We start from the raw sequence: 25,722 nt of genomic DNA, 5'->3' as shown, positions 1-25,722 counted from the left end.
ATGTATTTATTATAAGACATTAAACCTTGAGTTTCATTCAGAATGTGAAAGAATCTACAAATGTAGCACTTCATTTCAGACTCCAGCTTACAGCTTCCTGCCTACGACCTGCCTAAAACCAGTATAGAGGAATGTTAAGCCCTCCCACTATTTTCCAAGAGGGCGTTGCCAGATTTTCAATTTCAGGTTTTAACCAGGAGATGGCGCTTCATTCACAAATACAGAAAGACAAGTTTCATGGACTTTCAGTTGTGTTTTGAAGAGCATTTGAACACATCAATATTTTAGATCAACTAAAGTATATCTAATCTTGTAATTCAATAATATATAGTCTTTATATATGAAATAATCATAATTATAATATAAATGTTTACATTACACTTCTTTATTTGTTATGCTCATACTTTAACCTTTAGAATCTTTTGCTTTAATATGCAGTATATTTTTGTGTTTGCTTCCTCCTGCTCCCTTTCGGACACATACTGTATGATTTATTATTATTATTATTATTAATATGAAGATATTATTAAGATAAGATAAGATGTTAATTTATTGATTGAACATTTTAGTTTAGAATGTGCTGTCCCACGGTAATTCAGAAGGCTCACAGGTCACATTCCGACCATTATTTAAAACAATAGGTGCTTTCACAGCGTCTACAGTTTGATTTGTATAGAGGGAGCTCTGTGGCCAGTGTTCGAATTACCCATTTGCTTTCGGGGGAGCCCTATTATTCAGTGCACATCCTGCTACTAAATATATCAAACGCACGCTCTGTTGACTGGCGCAACAGCAGTTGAGTAAAGTTGGAACGATATTGGCAGATTCAGATTTCACAGATCAATAACTCATGAACAAAACGTTATTCAAACACAAATGACGTCTCCTAAGTACCGTGATAAGATTGACAACGAACTACATTATCAAAAAAAGCCAATACGTGCTGTCCTCCAAACTGGAAACATTACATTGGTGTCTATCCGCAGCCGGAGAAGAAATGAGTGCTCAGGGACCGTCTGCAAAGTGCAACTCCGAAAAAAGAGAATACAATAATATTCAATCACTATTATACAGTGGAGTGCTACCAAACTCACTACACACATCAATAGTCTCCTGTTGGTCAGACTACAGCAGAGAGTTTGGAAGAATATGGTTTTGAATAATTTTGGTGAATATTTATAACGTAAAATCATGGCATCATCTTCAATAACCGTATCGACGGTCCCTGAGCACTCGTTTCTTCTTCGGCTGCGGAAAGAGACCAATTTAATGTGTCCAGCTCGGAGGACGGCGCATATTGCCTTTTTTTTATCAACATGTGATTGTAGTTGTCAACCTTACCACGGTACATTTGTGTCTGAATAACGTTTTGTTCATCAGTTATTGATCCGTGAAATCCGAATCTGCCAATATCGTTCTAACTACTCAACTCGCAGCAGCGCGGATTCGATCAATTGCTATAAAATCACTCTGCCACTACTACAGACGGTGTCACTACGCCGGTGGCTGTGGCCGTTGTTGAATCGTCTTCAGGCTCCGCATCGGCAGGCCTCTCCCTCGGTGTGAGCTCAACCCTAACGCCGCTTACAGCCGGCCAACTAAAAGTTGTTCTCCGTTCACGTTGTCATTTTTAGACTCCTTCGCTTCTTTGCTTGTGAATCCAAAAGCTGTGACGCTTGGCTGTTTTCGTTTTGCCATATTTTTCATTACAAAGCCAGAGTTAACAAAATATCAATATAAACATTTCAAATACCGCGCCGGCATCACCGCCGTAACCATAGCAAAGTAAGTAAGACTCAGGTAAGAATGCAGCGCCGCCACGTACAGATGGCAACACCCAGAAATATTCACAAATATAAAACAAATATTCAGAAACTGTAATAAACAATAACTATTATTTATTTCAAGAACTGTTATTTACAGAAAATCAACATTTCTAATCTGTGTGACACAAATATGCACGATTGATTTGGGCTCCCCCTATTTATCTCAAAGTCAGCCTTCAGGGGAGCTCCCTCCCTGGCTCCCCCCCATTTCGAACAGTGTCTGTGGCTGAATGGCCAGCGATTAGGTGCGGCGCATTTATCATAGGTGATCAGAGCTAACTGCCTGCCATCAGATTTCATTTAAAAAACAGATCTGATTTTAAGACTACTTCAGCGCTCATAAAGAATGATAAGAATAAGAATAATGCGTATTAAACTGGTTTCATTAATTAGTGAATTTATTTAACACTAGAACCGTCAATCGGGTCAATTTGTGTGATGTGTGTTGTGTGTGTGCAATGTAACTTTTTTTCAATAAAATATTAAAGTCTCCCAGTCCGTGACTTTTCCTGAAAGTGTGTTATGTAGCACCCATGTTGTTAAAAATTGCATTCTAATAGCGGGATTTTACGGGTTTAGGTAGGCCTATACAAAAACCTCTGGCGGTTCTAGTGTTAAGGTAATTAGGTACAGTAGAAGCCCTTTTTTTTTATATCAGTAACGAATTTAGCAGTTGAACATAAAAGTCAACTAACTGAGGGTCACTTGCAATGAGAGTGTTATTTCTAACTGTAAGCTTGTCACTCAGAGTAACCTAGTTAATTTAGCTGCTGAAGAAGAAAGATCAGGGGGGGAGGGGGGGAGAGAGCTGTGGTTGGAGGGCCATTAGTTGTGTAAATACACAGCTGAGAGCTGCCGTTTCATTCAGACTGTTTAAAAAACGGTAACAACGGACTATTTTTCTTAGCGGATGCATGTCAATTTAAATCAATCCATACAACTATTTTTTAAATCAATACATACAACAATTTTTTTAATCAATAAAAACATTTTCTAAATCCATAGAAGCATTTAAATTAATATTGGGAGTCATGTCGTTACTTTGTTGAGAATGTGGTCATGTAATAAGCGGGATAATTTGCAGCGACTTGTTCCTTATGGGGAAAATAACACCCGTCATGCAGATGAGAATCCCTCCGCTACGCTTTGGGATCCTGATCTGACGACGAAGCCCCATTAAAATATAAATATTTTTGGTGAATTACTGAGTTTAGGCACGTTAATAACGTTTTAATGAAGTTGAATACAGTATATTCATATGTGTCAGTGATTTCATGTCAATTCGGCGAACATAAACATAAATGATCGTGGTGAAGATGATGATTAAATTAGGATTCAAAATCGAGAGCCGGGCTGCATTTCCTCCCGTTCGTTTTTTTCGACTAAACAACATTATTTTGTTAAATAACAACATGGTGATGTTTTGTAAATGATTACTTGTCTCTTATTTAGCATAGAGTATGATATCCGTGACATATGGATCTTAACAAAGTTCCGCTGTACATCCAGCGTACTGTATCTGACTTTATTTAACATGAGCTCCAGTGTGGAACCCCACTGCACCCCCTGGTGGATCAATGATCCATTGCAGCTGGCTTCATTATAATTACATTTATCTATCACGGGGGCGGTCTCAATTCAAGCTGGAGGTTTTCCCTTGAGCGAGGGCAGATCACGTACCAATCACAGCCTTCGCGTTTCAAACTGTCTGAAATGAATCGCTACCTCTGTATCTTGAATTCCTTCAAATTTTTGTTTTTAATATAAAATCTCACATATATCAACCACTATCAACTTCCTATTTCCGTTGTACAACAGGAACCCTAAAATGAGGGTCACTTCAAGAGAAAGAGCAGGGCAGCATTATCAGAGCAGAGGGTGTGTTTTTTTTTGGGGGGGGGGGGATATCACCTGAGAGCCAATCCCGTTGGTTGGAGGCCCTCTGACCTGCTTTACAGCTGTTTCTTGTTAGTGCTTTAAAACAAATTCCCAGAGTGAGATGGTTTCCACGCTCAATCCTGCCCTGAAGAGAGAGGCCAGACGGGAAGGGCGTTTATAAGACCCCGCTGCCGTGTGTGTGTCTGTATAAACAGCTCGGCCTCAACGTTTTATCTTATCAGGATAGATGACCTAAGAGTGGTGTGGGGGGGGGGGGGGGGGGATGCTCTGCCCTGTGTTATGAACGCCACCAACAGTTGGCTGAGTTTTCCAAATCTATTTCCAGTTTAAAAAATATCAACTAGAGGATGTTTACAGTGTTTTAGTGAGAGTCGACCTTTGATTCAACTGTTGCAGAGTATAAATAAACGTTAGTATCTTACTTTGTGGATGGTTCAAAGTATTTTTGATCATTTATTCTCACCTGTCTGCAGACTTTTAAAAGACTAAGAATTGTCCGGCTTTGTAATGCAAACAGACTCAAAGAGAATGTGGAGTGAAGTGTCCCACAGTTCAGTCTGAAATGGGCCACATGTTTTTAGAGCTGTTGTAAACTATGCTGCTATTAATGTCATCATGAACTTAATGGATATCAGTGGTTTATTTAATAAAACCTCCGGGCTGATGGGTATAAACACTTTAAAAGACATGGACTATTTTAAACATGAGTTGTTTTTCCCTCAAGCAGAATTCCCCTCTGACCTGTTAAAGCCTAAATCAGTCCTGTCTTAAATAACAGCGGTGTCTTCCCTTTTCAAAAGGAAATGTTCGGTAAGACACATCTTACGGACTCCTTGAGAGAGACCAGGTCTGTCCAGGAGACGCTTCCCAGCCCCCTGCTCGGGCCCAGAGAGGCGTCTCACCTCATGGTGACCCCCAGCTGAGACGACTTTAGATTGATGTGCTCTGCCTCGCTCTCCCACACATTGTCTGCTGTTTTTAGGGTATTTCCTCTGCCTTTTCCTCAATGAAAAAAGCCCTGTTTACAAGTCTTGAAGGGGGGGGGGGGGGCTGCTGAGCTTGTGCTGAGATGTCGTCATAGGGTGCTGAGGACGCTCTTTGTGTGAACTGGCAGCTTCTACGTTAGCTGTGACTCAGAGGTTAAAGGGCTCACGGAAGACAGAGGGGAGCTCCGGGTTCCCGCCGTTTGAAGTTCTTGGCTTGATTGGTCCATTTACACTTTCCAGATACTGGCAAGTAAATGCTGCTTCAGCCCTGAGAGAACGAGGACCAGATGATGAAGTCACACGGATGCTTTGTTATGATGAATGGGTATAGGGGAACACATAAAGTAGTGCAACGCAGTATTTAAAGTATCACTCCTAATTGAGACTAAGGGTTTATCATGCTGTTGCCGTGCATCCTCCCGAATTGAAATAACCACCGTAGCAACAATAACAAACCCAGTGCATTAATTACTTAATCAGCCCCACACCTGTGCTCTAAAGAGGCCAGGCGATAAATCAGAAGTCTACACGGGAAGCTGATTATCCTGACACCTCATCCGTCTTCACAGAGAGGTCTGCAGCCTGCTACAAGGAGAGGTTGCTAAGCCAAGCTACCTTTAACACAGTCATTCATGGAGGGGAGACCTAGCCCACTAAACCCCCAACTCTCTGCCCATGGTGCATGCCATTGTTAGACAATAATAGGATAATACTTTATACACTGAAAATCTATTATGTCAACAATTTCACATAACTCTATTAAGTTAGTTGGAAGCAATAAAATTAAGTAAAACCCAATATTCTTTGTTTGAACTTAATATTATTACTTTCAACTTACCTAATACAATCTCTGAAAAATGTACTTGTACAAGACCTCAACGTACATTTGACCTGGTATTTAACTCTGTATTTAATTTGAGGATTGACTGGTGCACAAAGGAGTGCTTTAGTCTCACGTTATTAAATCACAGGGACCCTGTATCTTCGATATGATGGCAACAATGAATATCCACTGTTCAGGACATGGTGGGGTCAGATGATGTTAATATTTTGTTTAGGTAAGCTGATTCATAGAGTCTCTCACAGGGTTGACCTACAATATTTGAGCATATTTTCACCTGGTGGAGCAGTTCTGGCTTTAAAGAGTTGGACAAACACTTGTTCCAAGTACTATAGCAACATGTAGAACAGTCAATATCGCAGATGTAAAAAACAAACATTGACACTTTGGAGGTGCAAGTGTCTGACAAAAGTAAGAGTCTCTTCTTGCCATGCTACTTCCCTTACCTGTTTCACATTGAATGACTGTTAAGGCCCTGACACACCAACCCGATTTTGGGAGTCAGAGGCAGTCGGGCATTCGCGGCGCCCTACTCAGGTTGGTGTGTCCCGCACCGTCATCTCTTTACGGCACATTTTCAGCCTCCCGCTGATTCAACATGCTGAAAAAGAAAGTCGGGACAAATAAATTACTCTGATTGGCTGTTCAGCTTAGCGAGTCAGTGCATGAGAAGCGAAGAGGAAGTGAGGGACCAAAACAAACGATTAAGAAGGCACACACAGACAGTACCGGACGTAAAAGTCGGGACGCCTTCGGTACGCGTTCTTTGGTGTCAAGTTGGTTTGTAGCGGCCTTTAGAACCACCAGCTAATGGCAACCCAGCTGAGATAAGGTCTTGGTCTTTAGAACAATTAGGATTGCTGGTGAAGCCCCTTGTAACCCAGGTGATGAATAATAGTGGTGGTGGGTTCGCGGGGTTGATGCTGAGACCAAGGAGTGATGGCTGAGGCCGACCTGCAGACCTGACAGAGACTGATGGGTGGGGTGGAGAGGCCAGCTGGGTCTGAGAGGGATCTGTAAACACGGCGGGACAGAACCCCTGCTAGGTGATACAACACATCTGTGAGGAAGGATAAGGGCGCCATGTCAACGAGATATACACACTGCCTTTTTGCTATCTAAAACTAATACAGCACAGCTTATTCGAATATCTTCATTAACTAGAAGGGCACTCGGGAAGCCCAGAACTCCCGAAGGCCCTTACTTGCTGTGTTAATGAAAGTAAAACATCATTTGTGTATCCGCCACAAGATTCTGATTCTAAAATGTGATGTGTTCTTCCAAGGCCAATGTTAAACCCTCCCACCAAATATCATAAAAATTGACCAATAATTTTGTTGTACTCAGTTGCTGGTAATTACGCCTGGTAATAATTAGATATTTAAAAACTGCAGTATGAGTCAATCCTTTGTATATGTGTACATTGGAAGGTGTGTCTTGTTGGGACGAACGAACAGAGCATGATACAGCTCTGTCTCATCTCTACACAGCATCTGAACCTCTTTCAGGTCATGTTTTGGTAGAACTGTCCAGGGCTTCACTGTGTTTCTGCGCTCTCATCAACCATGTCTCTTTCAGCTGTTTGAAAACAATTCTACCTGCTCAGCAGCAAACAGCTGGCAGACAAAGTTAGCAACTAGCTGCTGAATATAGTGGAGAACTTAGCAGCTGAAGAGACGGATGTACTTCTCAGGAGTTGGTGGAGACCAAAACAGAGCTAAAGCCAAAACTGTTTCAAATATGTGTGTGCTCTTTACAAAGTGGCTTTAATATCAGACCTTATACAGAACCTGGGTTTCGGTACATTACAGAGAAATACAAATGGTGTCTTATCAGTTAAATTAAAAAAATAATAACTTCTTCAATGTTAGATCTTTTCCAAACACAGCTGCTGTAATTGTACAAAATGTGCCTTAACAAAGCAGCCACCCAGTGAATTGCTAATCTGAGTATCATTTTAATGTCATGTCAGTTTTGATTACCGTAGCACATGGTATGGACACAGTTTGGTCTCTACTATAAAAGTGTTAAAGATCACCACTCATTCCTAGCCGAGATGACTGACTAATGGACATTGTTATATTTGGAGTATAAACATCTGATTTCACAATGTGCTATCAGTTACAAACTTCAAACGCCATGCCCTCCTCACAGTGCTGTCTCCAAACCTCTGGAAAACAGCGGTGTTAGTCTTCCCAGGGAGAGAGTGTTTGATGTGTTCATCATAACATATACACACTTAGCACGAGTTCACAAGGACTAATGAATTCCCGCTCAAACCGTCTTGTGCCATTACAGGGACTACTGGCCTAATCCACTTACCTTCTGCCAAAAATCCCCCTATCAATAAAAAAGATATAATTTTACCCTCCCCAAGGGCAGTTAAAAGTAAAGAGCTACTCTATTAAGACTTCCTTTTCATAGATGGCGGTGGTTCCGTGCTCTCTGTAAGCCTCTAATCCCTCTGTCGCCATCACTCGCCCATGCACTGCCCTAGAGGAAGCCACGTCTTGCAAACTAAACCTGCAGGTTTCATGTTGTGTGTGTAGAGCGGGATTCTCGGATTAGGTTAAACATACACTTTTTATTAACCTTGGGCATAACACTTGCTGTGTGTGTGTGTGTGTGTGTGTGTGTGTGTGTGTGTGTGTGTGTGTGTGTGTGTGTGTGTGTGTGTGTGTGTGTGTGTGTGTGTGTGTGTGTGTGTGTGTGTGTGTGTGTGTGTGTGTGTGTGTGTGTGTGTGTGTGTGTGTGTGTGTGTTTAAGAGAGGCATGTCTGTGGAACCTCAAAGTAACCCGTCTGTGTTTGTGTCAGTCCCTCTTGATGGTTGCTTACTGAGAGTGAACTGCAGAACAAATCAGTGTCTGTGTGTGTAATTGCGAGTGTGTGAGTGTGTATGCATGCACATGAGCGTTTGTGTATAGCCGTTGGCACAGCGCTGTGTAGTTAGGACCCGGGCCAACTTTTTCTGCTGGAATTTCCTGTCTGAATGGAGCTCCCCCCCCTCTCCTCTTCACTTGCTCTCACTGCCCTGTTCTCTCAGAGCACCACAAAAGCTTCTTTTTTTTCACAAAATTATTCCTGGCCTGACCTGGCCTCTCAGGGCATTATTATTATCGTTGAGTACTTCCTCCAAGACATGAGCCCACTCCAGTGTGCACTCCAGCACGGTCCTGATCTGGAGTTTTATTTGGACGTAATGAGAGAGTGCTTTTCCTTCCTTTGTCTCTGAGTCATGAGACTCAAAGGGGCCTTTGTTATCGCCCAACACCTGGCATTGTCTTCAGTGAGAGATCAAACTGGCCTTTAAGATGCTAAGATGTGACAGGAAGTTTAGAACGTCTGAAGCGTCATGATGGGGGCTACATTATAGGGGGCAAAGATGTGTTCTGTCCTAAAACATGTTGTTAGAGATCTGAGCAGATATACTGCCTGAAAACAACCACCAGTTAGAGGTTCCTGTAGGCTGATGTGATTCATGGTTTTAGACGACACCATCCCAAAGCTCTTCAGGACATTCTAAGCACGTGCCATGTTTAATAAAATGTGCATGTTAGAGTAAAAGAAAGCCAAACTCAAATGGAATAATGACTCTGCAGTAGTGACTGTATAAAAACTGTATGAAACTCTGGATTGGACCAAAAAAATACAAATTTCACGAATGGGATGTGAAATGAGACAGCCAAATAAGACCAAATAAAATTCATCATAACTGTCTTTGTTACTCTTTCCACTGTTTGAACGTTCAGCCTCCTGTTTGTTGAAAGATATACGAATGAGTGACAGATAAGACAACAACTAACCGTAAATGCTTTCTACTGCTTACTGCTCTAAGACGAAGCAAAAAAGTTTTCAAACAAGTCAAAGGTTTAGCAGGATTTTCCGTGTTTTAAAAAGCTGTACATACGTGCTACTTGTGTTAGAACGGCGGAGTTTATTGATAACCTTGAGATCTGAGAAAGTGAGGCATCATGGCTATTATATCAAACTTTTCCAAAACATCTGAAATAGCTCCTTCCGTAAGGTTATGTGGTTTTAGGTAGCATAGGTAGTATATCCGCTGTCTCAATGTCACATTATGTTGTTTGTTGTGCAAATGTGGCTCTGAACAGTCCTCAGCAGTACGAGGCCCAGCTGAAGTGAGGCTGTGTGCTAACACACCCAGAGGATAGACGGGCGGTAAATCAAGCCGCTGAAGTGTGTGAATTGTCCCCGCCATGTACCTGTCGGCAGCCGTCCCTGCAGAACAGGAAACAATGCAGCTGTCCAGGTGATGGAAGGGGCTGCTCTGCTCCTATCGCCCCCACATCAGCAGCCCCACGCTGGGAGCGGGCAGGGGGGGGATCAGCCTCTGGGGCTTTGGCTGGGGCTGGTTCTTTAGGTGTGTTTCTGCCTTTGTACTAATGGCCATTACATTATTTCTTAATGGGTACTGAAAAAAAATCGTAAGCAATCTATGACTTTTTCATTAGAATTAACGTCCTTGTGCATTAGAAGTTGTCATTGATGGGAGTAATTCTCAGATTACAAGCTTGAAGTCAAGAGCGCTACCTTTGATAACCAAAACTTTATCGAAGGAAGATACACTGAATAAACTGAAACGTTGACTTAAACTAAATGTATTGTGCCTTATTGCTTTCAACTAACCTAACACATAATGTGTCAATTGTTGACATAACACATTTAAATAAAGTCAACGGTTCAGTTTTTTCAGTGTACTTCACAACACAAGTGCAATAACTGAAAGAAAAAAGGAGAGCCCTTGAAAGTGCATTGATACACTCTTAGAGTGAAAGTCTTAAAGAAGCTCCTGTGCCTCCTGACTTCCAGCACAACCTTGCTGTGTCTGTCTTTGTCTCATCTCCTTGTCCCCCCCCCCAGCCCCTCTCCACCAGAGATGTGCCAGGCAGCACAAGCAGGGGGCACCTCTCAGACAAAGCCCCAACTTCTGGCTCCACTTGTGAAACAAAGCTCCAACTCCTTTTCCCAGCTCTCACTCCCTCTCACTCATTTACCGGTTGCCTCTCTTGGCTTTGTAGCTCACGAGTTGACTCGGAATTGGCCGTCTGTCTCACGCACAAAAGCAAGGGAGGGTCACTGGCTGAGATCCAGCGGCATAGATCTTGATAGAAACACAGAGCCCTTGGCCTTCTGAGCACAGAGACGAGGGGAGACAAACAGCGTGGGGCACCAGACACATTTTTACAACTCACTTTGGCTTCACAGGCCCTTTTCACTGTTTGGGACCATGTTCATGTTAATCCATTTAAATATTATTTCGCACATGTATGTACAGACCTCCACTTTAAAATATAATATCATACACTGTAGTGTGTTATATATTGTCATATATTCACTGTACCAAATGTTTTAATCTAAATTTGGCGTAAATACTTTTTTTTCAAATATTCTCTATTTGTAATCGTTATATGTTTGACCTTCTCTAACAACTTATTTTCTTATGTTGTTAATGTTCGCACCTTCATACACCAAAGCGAATTCCTTGTATGTGTAATAATTTGTCAAATACAAATGACAGAAAACTACATAACGGGAAGGGAAATTGTTGGCTAATGCTTGTTCTTAAACTAATTCCACAGCAGTCACAGTTCAGGCCGCCCTCAGGGAGCTCTCCTCTCCTCTGGGTGTAATCACATCAGAACAAGATGCTACAACGTCGTGACGATTACCTCGATCACAATAACAAAAGGATCAATCAGGGTTAAGTAGCAGTAATGTCTGTCATTGTACTTGGCATTACCTAAAAACAACATTTAGCGTTCTGCCACGGCCTAAAGGCACGGAGTCCTGTTACACCTTGTTAGCCCCCCGAAGGCACACCTCAAACAGGGAGGTGTTTGAAAAATGACGACTTTTAAAATAAAAGCCACACGATATGATAATCTCTGTGATTAAAGTGACAAACACTGGGATTGAATGCAAATTCCATGTATGCAAAATCTGTTTCCTTGCAGTAAAATGGCAAGCAGGTAAAAAATACCCTCTCCATGTCTCAGAACTAGACATTGAGAGGGTTCATTTGTAATACAAGCTTATATTACAGATGTTTTGAGATCTACTTTCTCTGCTGCTCCAGTAAAAAAACAGATTCCATATCTAACTGTTGTCTTGATAAAGTCAGTACAATTTACGCTCCCCAATTACTTACAGCCAGCATTCCGTTGCCCTGGTTTTTTAGTGACTAATTCCAGTCACTTCCACTTTTCTACTTTTTTTCGGCCCCATCATTGTAACTACCGTCAATAAAAAATATTACTGAGATGTGTGACATTTGAAGCCCTCAAGTATAGGTGAACGGCTGTAATGAATTCCTTTACTAGCAGACTTTTAATGTGAAAAACCAGCAGAAAGTTAGATTTCATTGAGAAAAGTGAAACGTGGAATTGATGAGAATGATAAGTGAATGCAAGTGTTTCTGTTTGTCCTGATTGACTACGGCTGTAGAAAGGAAATATTTTGCAGTATGACTATTCCTTCTATTCTCTTCAAACACCCTTAAAATGTGTTTTTGTTAATACGCTGGCATGTCATTGGTTTGATAACATGAGCGCATTTCCCCCTGCCACCCAGTCCCAGTGATCCTCTCAGAGATAACGATCTGCTCTCACTGAGCTTTGACCTTTAACCCTGGGGTCTCTGCTACCAGGTCAGCCCAGGTTTACTGGACCGTACAGCCAAAAAATCCTAATAGCATTCTGGAACAACCCAAGGGAGCAGCTTTGCACTCTGTCTCTATCTCTGTCCCTCTTTAGAGCACACACACACACACCAACACACACGCACACACGCATCTGAAAGTGCTCTGGATCAGAAGTTATTCTGGATTGTCGTCCTGCATCACACATGTAAAACTGAGAACCTGTAGTCTGATGAGAGCCCTCCTCCTCACCCAGGACAGTGCTGTCGGCTACTCGCTGTAATCACAGTTATTAATGAAGGCTGTGTTGTCCTAATGAGACTCCCCTCAAGCCATCAGACCATTAATGCCAGGAAATGGTGGACTCGTGCATTCTTGGTCTGACACATAAAAACACATTCATTATTGTGTAAACCATGCTTTGGTTTCATTGGCTATACTTGGCCATTAATGAACATACAGTTATCGGGGCCAAAGCCACAGACAGTGTAAAAGGTATCAATTACTGCTGGATTACAGGAACTGTAAAACGCTTCAGTTTCATCTCAAGCTGCGTTCAAGGCATTAGTCAGGAACTGAACTCCAGCCTTAAAAAATGTGTGTCTTTTACTTCATTAGTTAATGTTAGGCCCTCTTTAGGAAACGTGTCACTGTATTTGCTTCACTGTATTTTGCTGTTTTCTTGATTTATGACATTGTCTCTCTTTCCCTCCCAGGTCTCCCCCACCTCTTCCCCACGTTTCACACCCCCATCCCAATCGACATGAGACACCACGAGGGCCGATACCATTATGAGCCTCATCCACTCCACGCCATGCATGGGTGAGTCTTCATTGATATCACTGTCATTGTTAAAGTATATATTTCCTAAAAAACAGTGTTCCATCTGTGGTACCAAATCATGTAAATAATCCATGTTTATTTAAATACAAATATAATGTGGAGGAGATCCCAAAGTTTAAAGATACCAAATATGTCAGGCTGGCTTTCAATGAAAAGACCAGAAAATGTTACACAAGACTTTTAGAATATTTCTATTTGATCCAATCATACAGCTTACAATTCCGAGTTAATGTAAGTTGATACAAATGATTCTGTACGACGACACAGAAAACAATGGTTATCCAACCTTTCCATTGTTTACTCGATTAATAAAAACAATAAAAAGGGGTAAAAACAAACGTGCTTTTCACCTGATAATACAAGTAACAAATTAGTCATGTCATCCTCGTTTCAGCAGTATTGAAAAATCACTTTGAGATTAACGGCATAAAGAAAAAATTGATCTTAATGTAAAACAGTCACCAATTCCACTTGAAGATTTGTGATTTGTGATTTTCTTTTAAAGATCCATAGTGGCTAAATGTGCGTTGTGGAGGTCAGCTGTCACTTTCTTCCAGACAATCCCTTTTACTCCGATCTGTCAACAGCAGAGTTGAGACTAGAACATGCCGCTCTTTCTGAGTTGTATTGACAGAGCAGAGTTAAAATACATCAAAGACAGACAAGACACACAGAGCAAGAGGGAGGCAGGGAGGACGAGAGACACATTAGAACTACAACAAAACTACACTGTTGACTTTTCTCTTCTGTCTCCTGTCACTTTATCAACCAGGATGGGAAACTTGATTTACAGTCAGGGTCAAACAAAAAATATAACAATACAAAATGTTTCCTGTACATATACTATACAGAACACAACAATTCACAATACTACTACAAATATCTTTAAATGCTGAATAACATGTACACATATCATACACTTAAATGTTCTATTATTGGACAAAGGCATTTGAGAAACAGTGTTGTACTCAGATTCTTCACTTGAGTATAACTGGCAGCACTTAATTTGTGAAAAATCCTAACATCCTTGCATTATTATTGGCTATAGGTTAAAGAAGAAATCTATTTCATTTCTAAAAATTACATTTTTAAACATGGGCTCACATTGGTTAGTATAAACTGGCTGCGGGCTTGGATTTGAAACTTGCATCGACCTAAGAAGAAACTCATTTGTTTTCTGACTTTATTATGTGGCATTACCATAAAAGTCGTGCCTTCCGAACATTGCCGGCCTTCTCGTGCTTATCTGAAGTATTCGAAACTTGGAAAGGAACCCAGGAGTAAGATCAATAGAGGTTTTGTGAGGAACCGAGCTGTTACATTTAAATTCAGCGAGATCCGGTGATACACAGTGAAGCAGAGCTATTCATCACCTGCAAAGCAAGCGGAGGGGGGGGGGGTCGACAGCTAGCTTTTGCACCCGGTTCTGTTTTGATTAATGTGATGTGACTCTGACAGAGTGCTCCTACCAATTCATCAACACCTTGATCCGGCTGTCTCTGTGCCGGCTCGCGTCAAATTCACCTAATTACTGCGCGTTGTCGCGGCAACTGGAGCAGCGTGTCGGCGCGGCGTGGCAGCGTTTTGTCTGCGGCTGGTATCTGCGTGTCAGGGTTCTACTACCTGTCTGAAGGATCGGGATAACTCCATATGGAGCGCCCTTTATCACTGTTTGCATGTAACATTATGAGGGCTGCAGGTCAGGGGGTCACAGCTGTCATAATGCAGATCCTGCAGTCTCTCTGCCGTGCTCCCTGTCAGGGGGGGGATCCATCGCAGATTAGTGAATCAGTGAGCATGTGCACGTACCCATGTGTACAGCAGTTTTGAGCCAACCTTTGCTACATGTCATTTCCTGACCATCAGAGGTGGGAGAAGTATTCAGATTGTAGAAGTGTAGGAATAATCCTTTACAAGTAAAAGTCCTGCATTCAAAAGGATACTCATACTCAAGTAAAAGTAGAAAAGTATTTGCAACAAAATATACTTAAAGTACCAAAAAGTAAAAGTAGTCATCGTGCAGATTGGTCCATTTCAGAATAATAGATATGATATGTTTTATAATTATTGATCATGAAAGTGTTCTCAAAGCTGGTAAAGGTGCAGCTAGTTTGAATGACTTTGTATACTGCAGGGTAGCTTGTGGATTTAATCCAGGTGGAACTAAAGTCTGATTTAAAACTTGATTATATCAGTAATCCAAATCCGTAAAGTCACTAAAGATATTAAATAAATGTAGTTGAGTAAAAGTACACAATCTACCTCGTAATGGAGTAAAAATCAAATTAGCAAAAAACTGAAATACTTAAGTAAAGTACTCCAAATTGTACTTAACCACAGGTCTTGAGTACATCTACTTAGTTACTTTACACCCACTGCTGACCATTATGACCATTAAAGTAAAAAGGTAAATTATCTCATATCCAAAAAGTATTCATTTGATAGAAATCCACCAATGATCTGATATTGAAGAGACACATAGTGACTCTTTCTGCTACCTTTGCAAAACGTCATCTCCTGACTCTCTAGTATGTGTCTTACTGTATATGCTGTACAATTCATCTGAAAAGTAAATGATTTGATTTGTTAGGCATTAGCAGTCATTAAAGAGTATTGCACTCATTGAGTAACTATTAAAGGAAATTATAGAAATGGATGAACCAGAGATATTTTCTTATATTTTTCATGCCATCCTGTGTCCTTTAAACTGTTAGTACCCTTTAGTTGTGGTTCTTGTTGGACTGTCTAAGGCCCTTTTATTCTTCCTTTATTCAAAAGCTGTGTTTGCCCTAAATAATCTCCTGTGCAGTACAATAGATTATGTTTCTGCATTACCCAATGTCAGTTCATGAAGCAGCCTTGCTTCTGCCATCTTTCTGCTCATTTCTAATGTCTTGATGCAGAATTTAAAAATAGCAACCTTCTGGCTGTGGTTTTACTGCCTTTTACGAACTTAGCCGCCATCAGAGGGCAGAAACATGCCGGAGCCTCTTGTGGGATGACAGCAGAACTTATGTTCTGCATATTGTGGAGTCGGGCATCTTCCAAACCCACAAGCCCGGAAAGCCAGCCAGCGTGCCGACGTGTTTGACCGAGTAATTAGCATCCGAAATCCAGCCTTCCGTTCCCAGAACCTCAACGACAATGCAATAGATGAGAAAAACAGATCCCCCGCTCATTCCACAGCTTGTATTTATGCTTTTTGGGAGGCAGTAGGGGGCAAATTGCAACACAAGAAAAGTTGAAAAATGCCCAAGGATGTTGTGTGGCAGACACCGCCCCTGTACACAAACACATGTGGTCCCACTCTGCAGGAAATCAGCCCGCAGCACGGAATGTGTTGATTAAAGACAGTGTACAAATCGAGTCCATGTTGTTTCTTCGCTTCATTGTTTCGGGTTGGTTAACATGGAAGTGTGGGAGTGCCAGATTTTCCACCCTGACGATTGGTTGTCAGTGGTCTTGACAGACGTGCCTGTTGGCCCCGGCCTGGCTCATCGTCACGGATAATGTTTGAATGTGGATGCTCCCTGAGTTACAGCCTGGAATGTGCTGCAGAACAGACAAGAGACCTGTCAATCAAAAGATTGGGAAGTGGCAAATCAATAGCCCGAAATTTCCACGGTTGATCACATGGTCTCAAAATGATTTTCTTGCACTCTAAAAAGACTAAATGGAATGTGACAGCAGCGGAGCAGAATATTAGATAATTACCATTTAAGTATATTATCCTGCCATTCCACTGGGCCCCTCCTTTGTACACTGCCCCCTCTTCTCGGGGAGTACAGTATCAAGTTGTGTCCAAATCCTCAGCATCCTGATCAGGGCCCCAAAAACAACCAAGGCAAGTTCTTAATGTCCCCTGTGGGGCAGCGCAATGATTTATCTTGATCGCCGTGGCTGCCCAGAAGTACAGAAGGGAGTGTGTCACATCATAATTCATCCCACCCCCAGCCACTGGGGAAAATGCCAGAGAGGCAAATTGTGACTTGTTGGTCAGCCAGGAGGCAGGAGGACGGACAGAAACCCGCTCCTCAAACACAGGTTGCTTGGGCAGCATCTTGTGGCAGCCCAGAGAGAAATACGCAGAGTCATCAGCTGCAGAAAGACCCATTACTTTCTGAATTCACACCATAGTGAATATGGCTGTATTATGACTATTGTAGGTAAGATCAAAAGATAGTTTGATCTTGAGCTGGGAAGAAGGTTAATATTCCGTCATATAACTAAATCCAATATTAAAAACATCTATCAATCAATTCATTTGCTCGAAAGAAATTCACAAATGATCTGAGATTGAAGAGAGAAATAAAGACACTTATGCAACACTGTACAATACTCACTGTGAAAAACATACGTTATACATTTCACAACATTTTTATTTTAATAATGTCTCAATACCTTGTTAAGGTTAAAGTTAGTTCATTTATATATCACATTTCAGACACAAGGTAGTTCAAAGTGCTTTACTTACCTAATGAAATGTAACATATGCCTCTTAGTTCTTAAAACGGCTGCAACTTTTTAGCCATGATTGTGTACTTATTGCCTTTATTTTTATTCTATTATTACTAGTGTGTGCTTTTCTTCTCTATATATAACAAGTTAGCTTACTCTTTATTATTGCTTGCCTTTTTTACATGCTATGCAACATTTGCTGTATGACTGTACACTTCCCCACTGCAGGAATGATAAAGGAATTCTGATTCTGATTCTATCGTGGCCCTGATACGCTGTCAAAGAAACTAGATTGGTTCAAATGATCAATGCTAAAATACCTGAAGTCTTCCTTCCTGGGGTGAAGTAGTTCATAGGATTGGTCCAGAGTTTGTTTGGGACACACTCCTCTGTATGTTCACTCTATGTACTTACTCATCACGTTACTCATATGCTCAACAAGCTGGCCATGTCCCAATCCCCTTTTTCTCACAGCAGGGATTTAACAATGGAACAACAGAGAGCATGTAATCACACAGTACAGAACACAGAGTCAAAATAGCAATTACCTGCAGGAGTTATCTCCTCACTGGATCCCTCCATCTATTCCTGCTCAAGTATCTGCCTTACAAGGATCCTCAGAGCACTTGTATCTGGCATCATTGAAACATTTAGATTCTTAGATTAGATAGATTTCGATATAGTGTCTTCGCATGTTTCCACCAGGCCAGCCATCCATTGTGTTCAGGTATGATGGAACCTTCTTTAAAAGGCAGCCACTTATTAAGAGCCAGGCCTCAAAGAGCTTCCCATTCAGCCTCTGCCTCTGAAGCCTCTGGAAAACACAGACTTCAAGTAACATCTTGTCAGAAAAAGGGTGGATCGACAACGCTTCAATAATGGTACCTGCCAGACAGGACTGTTATTTGCAGCCTCCTGACAGGCAGCAGCAGCAGCACATTTCACCGTATTATCAAGGTCGTCTGGGTGATTTACTACAGCTGTTGTGTGTCGACACGCTGGTTTGCTATCGGCAAAGAAACAAATAACTATTGTTGATGGATAAAGGTTTGAAGTAAAGTATTGCAAAAAGGTTTCTGGTAGGCGGAACATGCTGGTGAAGGAGCATGTTGATTATAATTACTATGACAGATTGAAGTTTACACTTTAAGCTCTGAATATTATTACACATAAAGCACGATCACAGGGGACTCACAGAGGGACTAACACATGGTTGTTTTGGGCCTGGTAGTAAGATTCAGAAAATATGCAATAATGCCAGCCTCATCTTTTATGACTATACGATTTAAAGCATACTCTGATCAAACTTGATATCTGGCTCAAACCGGGATCCGTTTATCAGCACTAATCAAAATGGAGGTAAAGGTGCTGCATACATTTAGGATGGTATTTATTTTATTCTTTCCATGGTGGAAACGTATTGGACTATATTGCATTAGAAGTGTATTTATCTAAATGCTGGGCAAAAGGTAAAGTAACTAAGTATTACTCAAGTACTGTGCTGAAGTAACATGTTGAGGTACTTGTACCTTACTTGAGTATTTACATTCTTTGCTACTTTGTACTTCTACTCCACATCACTCCAAATTGTGTCATTTTTACTAAATTTTTTACAGATCTTGATGAATGATGTGAAATATAATCAAGTGTTAAATCAGACTTTAGTTCCACCTGGAGTAAATTCACAATCTACCCTGCAGTATACAAAGTCATTCAAACTAGCTGCACCTTTACCAGCTTTGAGAACACTTTAATGATCAATCATTATAAAACATATCATATATATTATTCTGAAATGGTCCAATCTGCACAATGACTACTTTTACTGTCGCTACTTTAACTATATTTTGATGAGAATACTTTTTTACTTTTACTTGAGTAACATTTTGAATGCAGGACTTTTACTGTAACAGATTATTCCTACACTCTGGTACTTCTTCTTAAGTACAATATCTTAGTATTTTCCCACCACTGATGGTGGGAATATGAGTGTGATTTCTTTGCTGGGCTGTGAGTCTCCCTGTCTGATCAGAAAGAGAGCGAGCAGCAGAGCCTGTGTACCCAGGTAGTTCTTCTCTGATCTGAGGCGGCACTGCCAACTTCTCTGCATGCTGCTTTAAGTCGGACTGAGGGAGGCGTGTTTTTGTGTATGGAGCGTCTGTTTCTTCTCACTTCTCCGCTCCCGCCCAGAACAGAGGGCTCTTTATGGTTGTTTGCAGGGGAAGACTGGGCCTGACGGCAGAAAGTTGGCCCTCAGACAAGGCCAGCAGTCTGCAGGCGCTTACTGGAAATGGAGCGAGGGCCGGGCTCCGGTTGGTTGGCTGCCTCAGCTGGGCCGGGTGCAGGTTGGCGTCCGCACACAGGCAGGGAATGAAAAACTGAGCAGGGAAACTCTGGAGAGGGATTTTGGGGGGGGGGATTCATAATCCCACCTTTCATTTCAGATCTATACAGAAATATTTATGTATGTACTTATCTAATTTGAACTAAACTTAAGGCATCTATTGTCTGCATTGCTTAGCACTCACTGAAAAAACGGAAACGTTGACTTTAATTAAATGTATTAAGTCAACAAATGTCACATAACTGTATTAGGTTAGTTGAAAGCAACAATATTAAGTTGAACCTAATGTTTTTTATCTAAACGTATTAGTTTTGCTTTGAATTAACCTACTACAGTTGTGGAAATCTTTCTGACATAATACATTAATTAAAGTCAATGTTTCGTGGTTTTTAGTGCATAGGCCTACTGATACAAAAGCTTTGGATGTAACCACTAACCTTAGAAAAATAATGTCACTTGCTATTGTGATCCGGGCACCATTCAACATGAACTATCTGTTACACCCTTTTATTACACATGCAGTTGTTGCAGCCAAGAATCAAAACCACACATATAAACAAATGTGTTCACCACAGCCATCAGGCTGCTCAACTGTGAGCTTAAACAGCATCTCTCAGGCACTCATAAAGACAGCTATGCTATGTCCTCTGTTTTGGTTTGTTAGCATCACAGAAAGACTGCCGGAGACATTCTTAAAGAGTGAAGCATGATCCAAGGATGAAGACATTAGCCATTTACTGTATCAGCTGTTAACGTGACGGATAGAAACATTATTTGTTACTTTCGTTCACAATATGAGATAGGGCATAGTGCATTTATTGTAATTTCATTGTGTTTATAATTATGAGTGTCAATATGGTCATATTTTATACAACAGAATGCTTCACTATTATGAGATGGACAAAGTAGTGTGTATTATTTGATACCGTCCAATGGGGTCATTCAAACACTTTGAATATAAATGTTGACCTAACAGTAAAGTGACCTCAAACGGGAATTCCATTTTCAAAAGAGGCTCCCATGCCTGACATGTAAGTCATCTGTTACTCAGGCTCATTGAGTAGGGGCCTCACTGACATTATTACAGTGAGTCATCTAAATCCTCTTGAGGTTGATTACCTTAAACCCTTTTTCTTGTTTTTGTCCTTTTTTCCCAACAGAGTTTGACTGATGACCTATATATATATATATATATATATATATATATAAATGTTAATGCTTGTTGCCACATACAGTTTTAATGAAGATAATGTGTAGGGGTCCTTGGGTTCTCATGTGTTTTATCATATATATATATATATATATATATATATGTATATATATATATATATATATATATGTATGTTTGTATATGTGTATACATATATATATATATATATATATATATATATATATATGTGTGTATATATGTATATATGTCATTCAACAAGTAAAGCAGATTATTATTAATAATAATAATAACACTAATAATTAATAATATTAATAATGATAATTATTTATAATTATTTATAGATTATAGATTATAAATAAATAATTTAGGGACAAGGGGGTGAGATTAATTAAATTATCCTTTTCGAACACTAGATGTGGGACTGTTTACTGTATGTTGTTAATGTTGTGGTTGTTGTTGTTGTTGTTGTTGTTGTAGTTCTAAATGTCACTTGGTTTAGTTTTCTCTTACATGACTATGCACTGCAACATTTCTTTGTTTTTTGTAATTATTTATTTTACTTGTTCGAAATAAAATGTATCAATCAATTAATCAATCAATCATTTAAGATAATCCATAATATTCCACATTCAATTCTTTGTTTCACTGAAAAAACTTTAAGCTTAATATTATTGCTTTCAACTAACCTAATACAGTTAAGTGAAATCTGTTGACATAATACATTTAATAAAGTCAATGTTTCAGTTTTTTCTGTGTTTCTGAAAGAAGTTGACTTGTATCACTGTAACCTAACTCTCAGTTAAATCATAGAGTTTCACCTAAAGTCCACTTACATTCCAAGATTGTATTGAGTGAAAATTGACAATATATGAAACAGCCAAGTCATTCAGTCGTCACTCCTCTTGCTTAAGAGACTTTCTGAGGGATGACTGTCTACCAGGTGTTCCTGCCACACATAAGGGGGGGGGGGGGGGGGGGGGGGGGGTGGCAGGCCTCTTATCAGAGCAGGAGCACACTAGGTCGACATAAGTACCAGTGCCCCTTCAAAGGGATGTGCCACAGCCAGCGGCCAGCAGACGTTTTTATCTGGAGTTCAGCCCCTCTGGGCGTTTGAGAACTACAACACCCACTTGTCTGTGTTTCTGCGAGCAGAGATGCCAATTACCTGTCAGAGATGACATATTTAGTGAACAGCTCCATGTGACCGGCAGGCTGTTGGAGAACTTCTGACTTTTCTTGCCACATAGACTGCTACTTAAGGTTTTTCAACATCCAATTGTACTCTTTTATCATACACCATGTAAAACCTGACAGTGTTTTGCCCACCCAAACTAATAGAGGATACACTTCCTGGTAGCCTTGAAATGGGAAGCCCTCGGTCTCGACTTGTCTGTGGCTCTAGGGCTTAATAGAAGAAGGCGAACAAAAAGGGATTATTATGTATTAGCTGCGGGACCGGGGGGGTGTAAGTGGATTGAGACGGCAGACACTTTTGTGGAATAACAGTGGTTAAGGCTTGTCTATGAACATACCAATGAAGATCACTCACGATGATAACTGAGCACAATCCAGGTAATTAAATTAACACAGGATGTCTCCACTATCCACATCCCAGCATCTGCTCTTGTTTTTCTACTTATCTATGACCCTCATACTCCATTGCTTCTATTTCCTTATTTTTCTGTGTCATTTGTTTGGACTGGTCTAACTCTAACTCCCTCCTCACAGACATCCAGGACTGACGGGCAGTCCAGTCATCTCAGATATTTCCCTGATCCGCCTGTCACCCCACGGATCAGGAGAATCACCGTTCAGCCATCCTCATCCTTACGTGAGCCCTCACATGGAGCACTACCTCCGCTCGGTGCACAGCAGCCCCACCCTCTCCATGATCTCAGCGGCCCGAGGACTGAGTCCTGCTGAAGGTAAGATCTGACCCACGTGCCGGCGTTGCAGCATTAACAATAATTGTCTGTAATAATATTGTAGCGTGAAAATCATAAAGATATGAAACAGAAAATAGTTCAAAATAAAACTGCCAGTGAAGCCCCAGTCAACGAATCTTACGCAGGGAATAATCTAAGTCCAAGCGAAAGTATCCTTTGGTTCCAATATCATCAAAGGTACAATGAACAGGATGTATTATTGTCTTGCAGCCTTTCCTATAGATTTGACTTGAATCACCCTGGCAAATGTGCGCTAACCCAACCACCAGTTGCTTCCAATATAAACACCAGGTGCCCAAATCACCCAGTGCCCAAAACTGCCTTCAAAATAAAAACTACTTTATTCTAACTGAAACAATTGCAATAAATAATTATACATTTAATATAAACAAAACAGCAAGAAATTAAGGAATATAAATCATTAAATATGTATATACAGTATGTAGATAAACCAATCGTATATAGTGCAACCACATTTTTGATCATAAACATTTAATCAAAATAAACACTAGGGCAGGTACATTTAGTTACCTATTGCAAGCGCTGTAACAGGATGTGAGGAAGACATGCAGAAGCTTCTCACATGCTGTCAATCACCTCAGCTGGTAGAGGTGCCTGATCAGGGTTTGAGTTATGTGGGAGCCAATGAGAGCTGAGCTCCCATAAGGAGGGGTCTGAGCTCCCACGGACGCAGCGAAATCATACATCTGTGGGGGTCGCTAATACATTACAAACAACCATTATTTTAATCACAAATAATGCATGTGTCAATGTAATGAGTATTATTTACGTTAACGGGGTAAATAGGCTAAAAGAAAAACATGCTTTCCAAAAGAATATGCATCTCTTGAATGACAATATGCCTGCACTGCACCTCCAAGGTGTGCAATACAATATTGCGCAATCTATGCCTGTGAGCGTGCTGCGCGAGCCGAGATGATGTGTGTGTGCATAGTTGAACCTTTTCATATTTAAGTTTGTAGCAAGTAGAGGGCTTCTGGTAGGCCCGGACTGGCCATCGGGAGGACCGGGAGGTTTCCCGATGTCCTGGCGATTTTTTTTTTGTAATGTAGGCTATTCTGAACGCAACGCTTCGCAAATGTGGGTTTGCCTCACACAGGGTGACTGTCTGTCTTCCTGATGTGGCATCTGTTTCATATGGGTGTTTCCGTAGATCTAGTCTCTTTATTTTCCCCTCAAAGTGCACCAGATTGATGCATTTAACTCCAAAATAAAAAATATATCTTATGGGGGGGGGGCATGCCCCGGACCCCCCTAGAGGATTTGAGGTCCACCCTCAAAATATGTTCACATGGATAGGTTCCCAAATACATTTGCTAATTTTTATAAATAGTAACATCTGTCCATATGTTTATTATTGGTGTGTGTGTGTGTGTGTGTGTGTGTGTGTGTGTGTGTGTGTGTGTGTGTGTGTGTGTGTGCACAGATGTATTAGTTTAAAAAAAAAACATAGAGCTCAGTTTATAACTCGAACCCTGTGCCTGATGTGTGAATAACTTCCAATGCATACCTGTTCTTCCACAAACACTCATGCACTTACACTAGGGGTAAGTGTAAGTTAAGTTACGTAGTTACCGCTTCAACGATTCAGCCCATTCACTTTGAATGGGGTGACGTCACGATTCGCCGAACTGCATTGTGGGAGTAAAGCGTAGTTTCTCTGGCGGTGCTCGCTGAAAAAGTAGAGCAATGTTCTACTTTTGACGCCTCGACGGAGGCGTCAGCCAATCGGATCATATGCCAGTGCAAGCTCTAGCCAATCAAACCGCGTGCTTGTGTGTCTGGGGCGGGAGATTCATGTGATTGGTTGTTGGTCGAGTTTCAGCCCCCCCCCCGCCGGCAAGCTACAACGCACGCCGCCGTGTGTAGGGGCCGTGAGTGATGTGGAAAATCATCTACATGGTTGCTGCAGCTGCTTTGACCAGCTCAAATTAAGGAGGTGGTATTACAGTTGAGCGGGTTCACAATTTATGTATCCTGCGGACTATAAACCAACTCTGACTGCTTCGTTTACTCAGTTGATTATTTAACTGATGGTGATAATTAGCCTCGCACCTTATGTATTCCCATACATGAAGTACACCTTTCACCGAGCATGTTATGGTGTGATTGCATGTGTGTGCATGCTGGTGATTTGGGAATGTATCCAAGACTTGCTTTGCGGTGCGGGCAACTTTCCTGCTCATTGTATTTGTTTGTGCGGGAGAAACCATGAAAATTAGCACAGAAAGAAACACGCGGCACCACTGAACTCGCTGCCCTGTTCAAACAACAGGTTGGAGAAGTGAGGAGCCACAGGCCTGCCACAGCACCGATAAATCCCCAAGCACACGCTGCTGGCAACTAATGCCTGCCTGGCTTTCAAGAGAAGCAATGCGGAAGAGATGCTGTCACTGATAAAGTGGCAGGGAAGTATGGCACAAAATGGAGGACACTGTGCAGCTCTGCAGAACATAAACAAAGTCTGTACGACCACAGAGATCAGTGAAGTATGTGTAAATCCTCTGATAGGGAAACCTGGGTGCGAGGCAAGTGATAAATGTTCTTTGCGAAATGCATAAGAGGTGGAAAGGGGACTAGAACAATGGACTGAAGTATAAGTTATTTAAAACGGATTGTACTACAGTGTATCCAGGTATCCAGTATTCCTTTTCCACAGATGGCACAAGCTTTACATACAACTGATTATACACTACTTCTTTTAATATCAGCAGGGCTGTTTTGTCAT

The 25,722-nt window shown here is 41.1% G+C and overlaps 1 protein-coding gene across 2 annotated transcripts in view; it reads left to right on the top strand.

Annotated features, from left to right (window-relative positions):
- The window catches only part of gli2a (GLI family zinc finger 2a), a 117,811-nt gene that overhangs the window by 43,946 nt on the left and 48,143 nt on the right, over positions 1-25,722 (top strand). For both annotated transcript variants that reach the window (XM_079666179.1, XM_079666178.1), the window contains exons 3-4: positions 12,928-13,033; positions 22,756-22,952. In XM_079666179.1, coding sequence (XP_079522305.1) covers positions 12,928-13,033; positions 22,756-22,952 — 303 coding nt within the window. The remainder of the gene's footprint in view (positions 1-12,927; positions 13,034-22,755; positions 22,953-25,722) is intronic.

The sequence above is a fragment of the Notothenia rossii genome (genome assembly GCF_949606895.1).
Source record: "Notothenia rossii genome assembly, chromosome: 2".
In the NCBI taxonomy this organism is placed as follows: Eukaryota; Metazoa; Chordata; class Actinopteri; order Perciformes; family Nototheniidae; genus Notothenia; species Notothenia rossii.
This window is presented reverse-complemented; position numbering and strand designations above follow the sequence as displayed.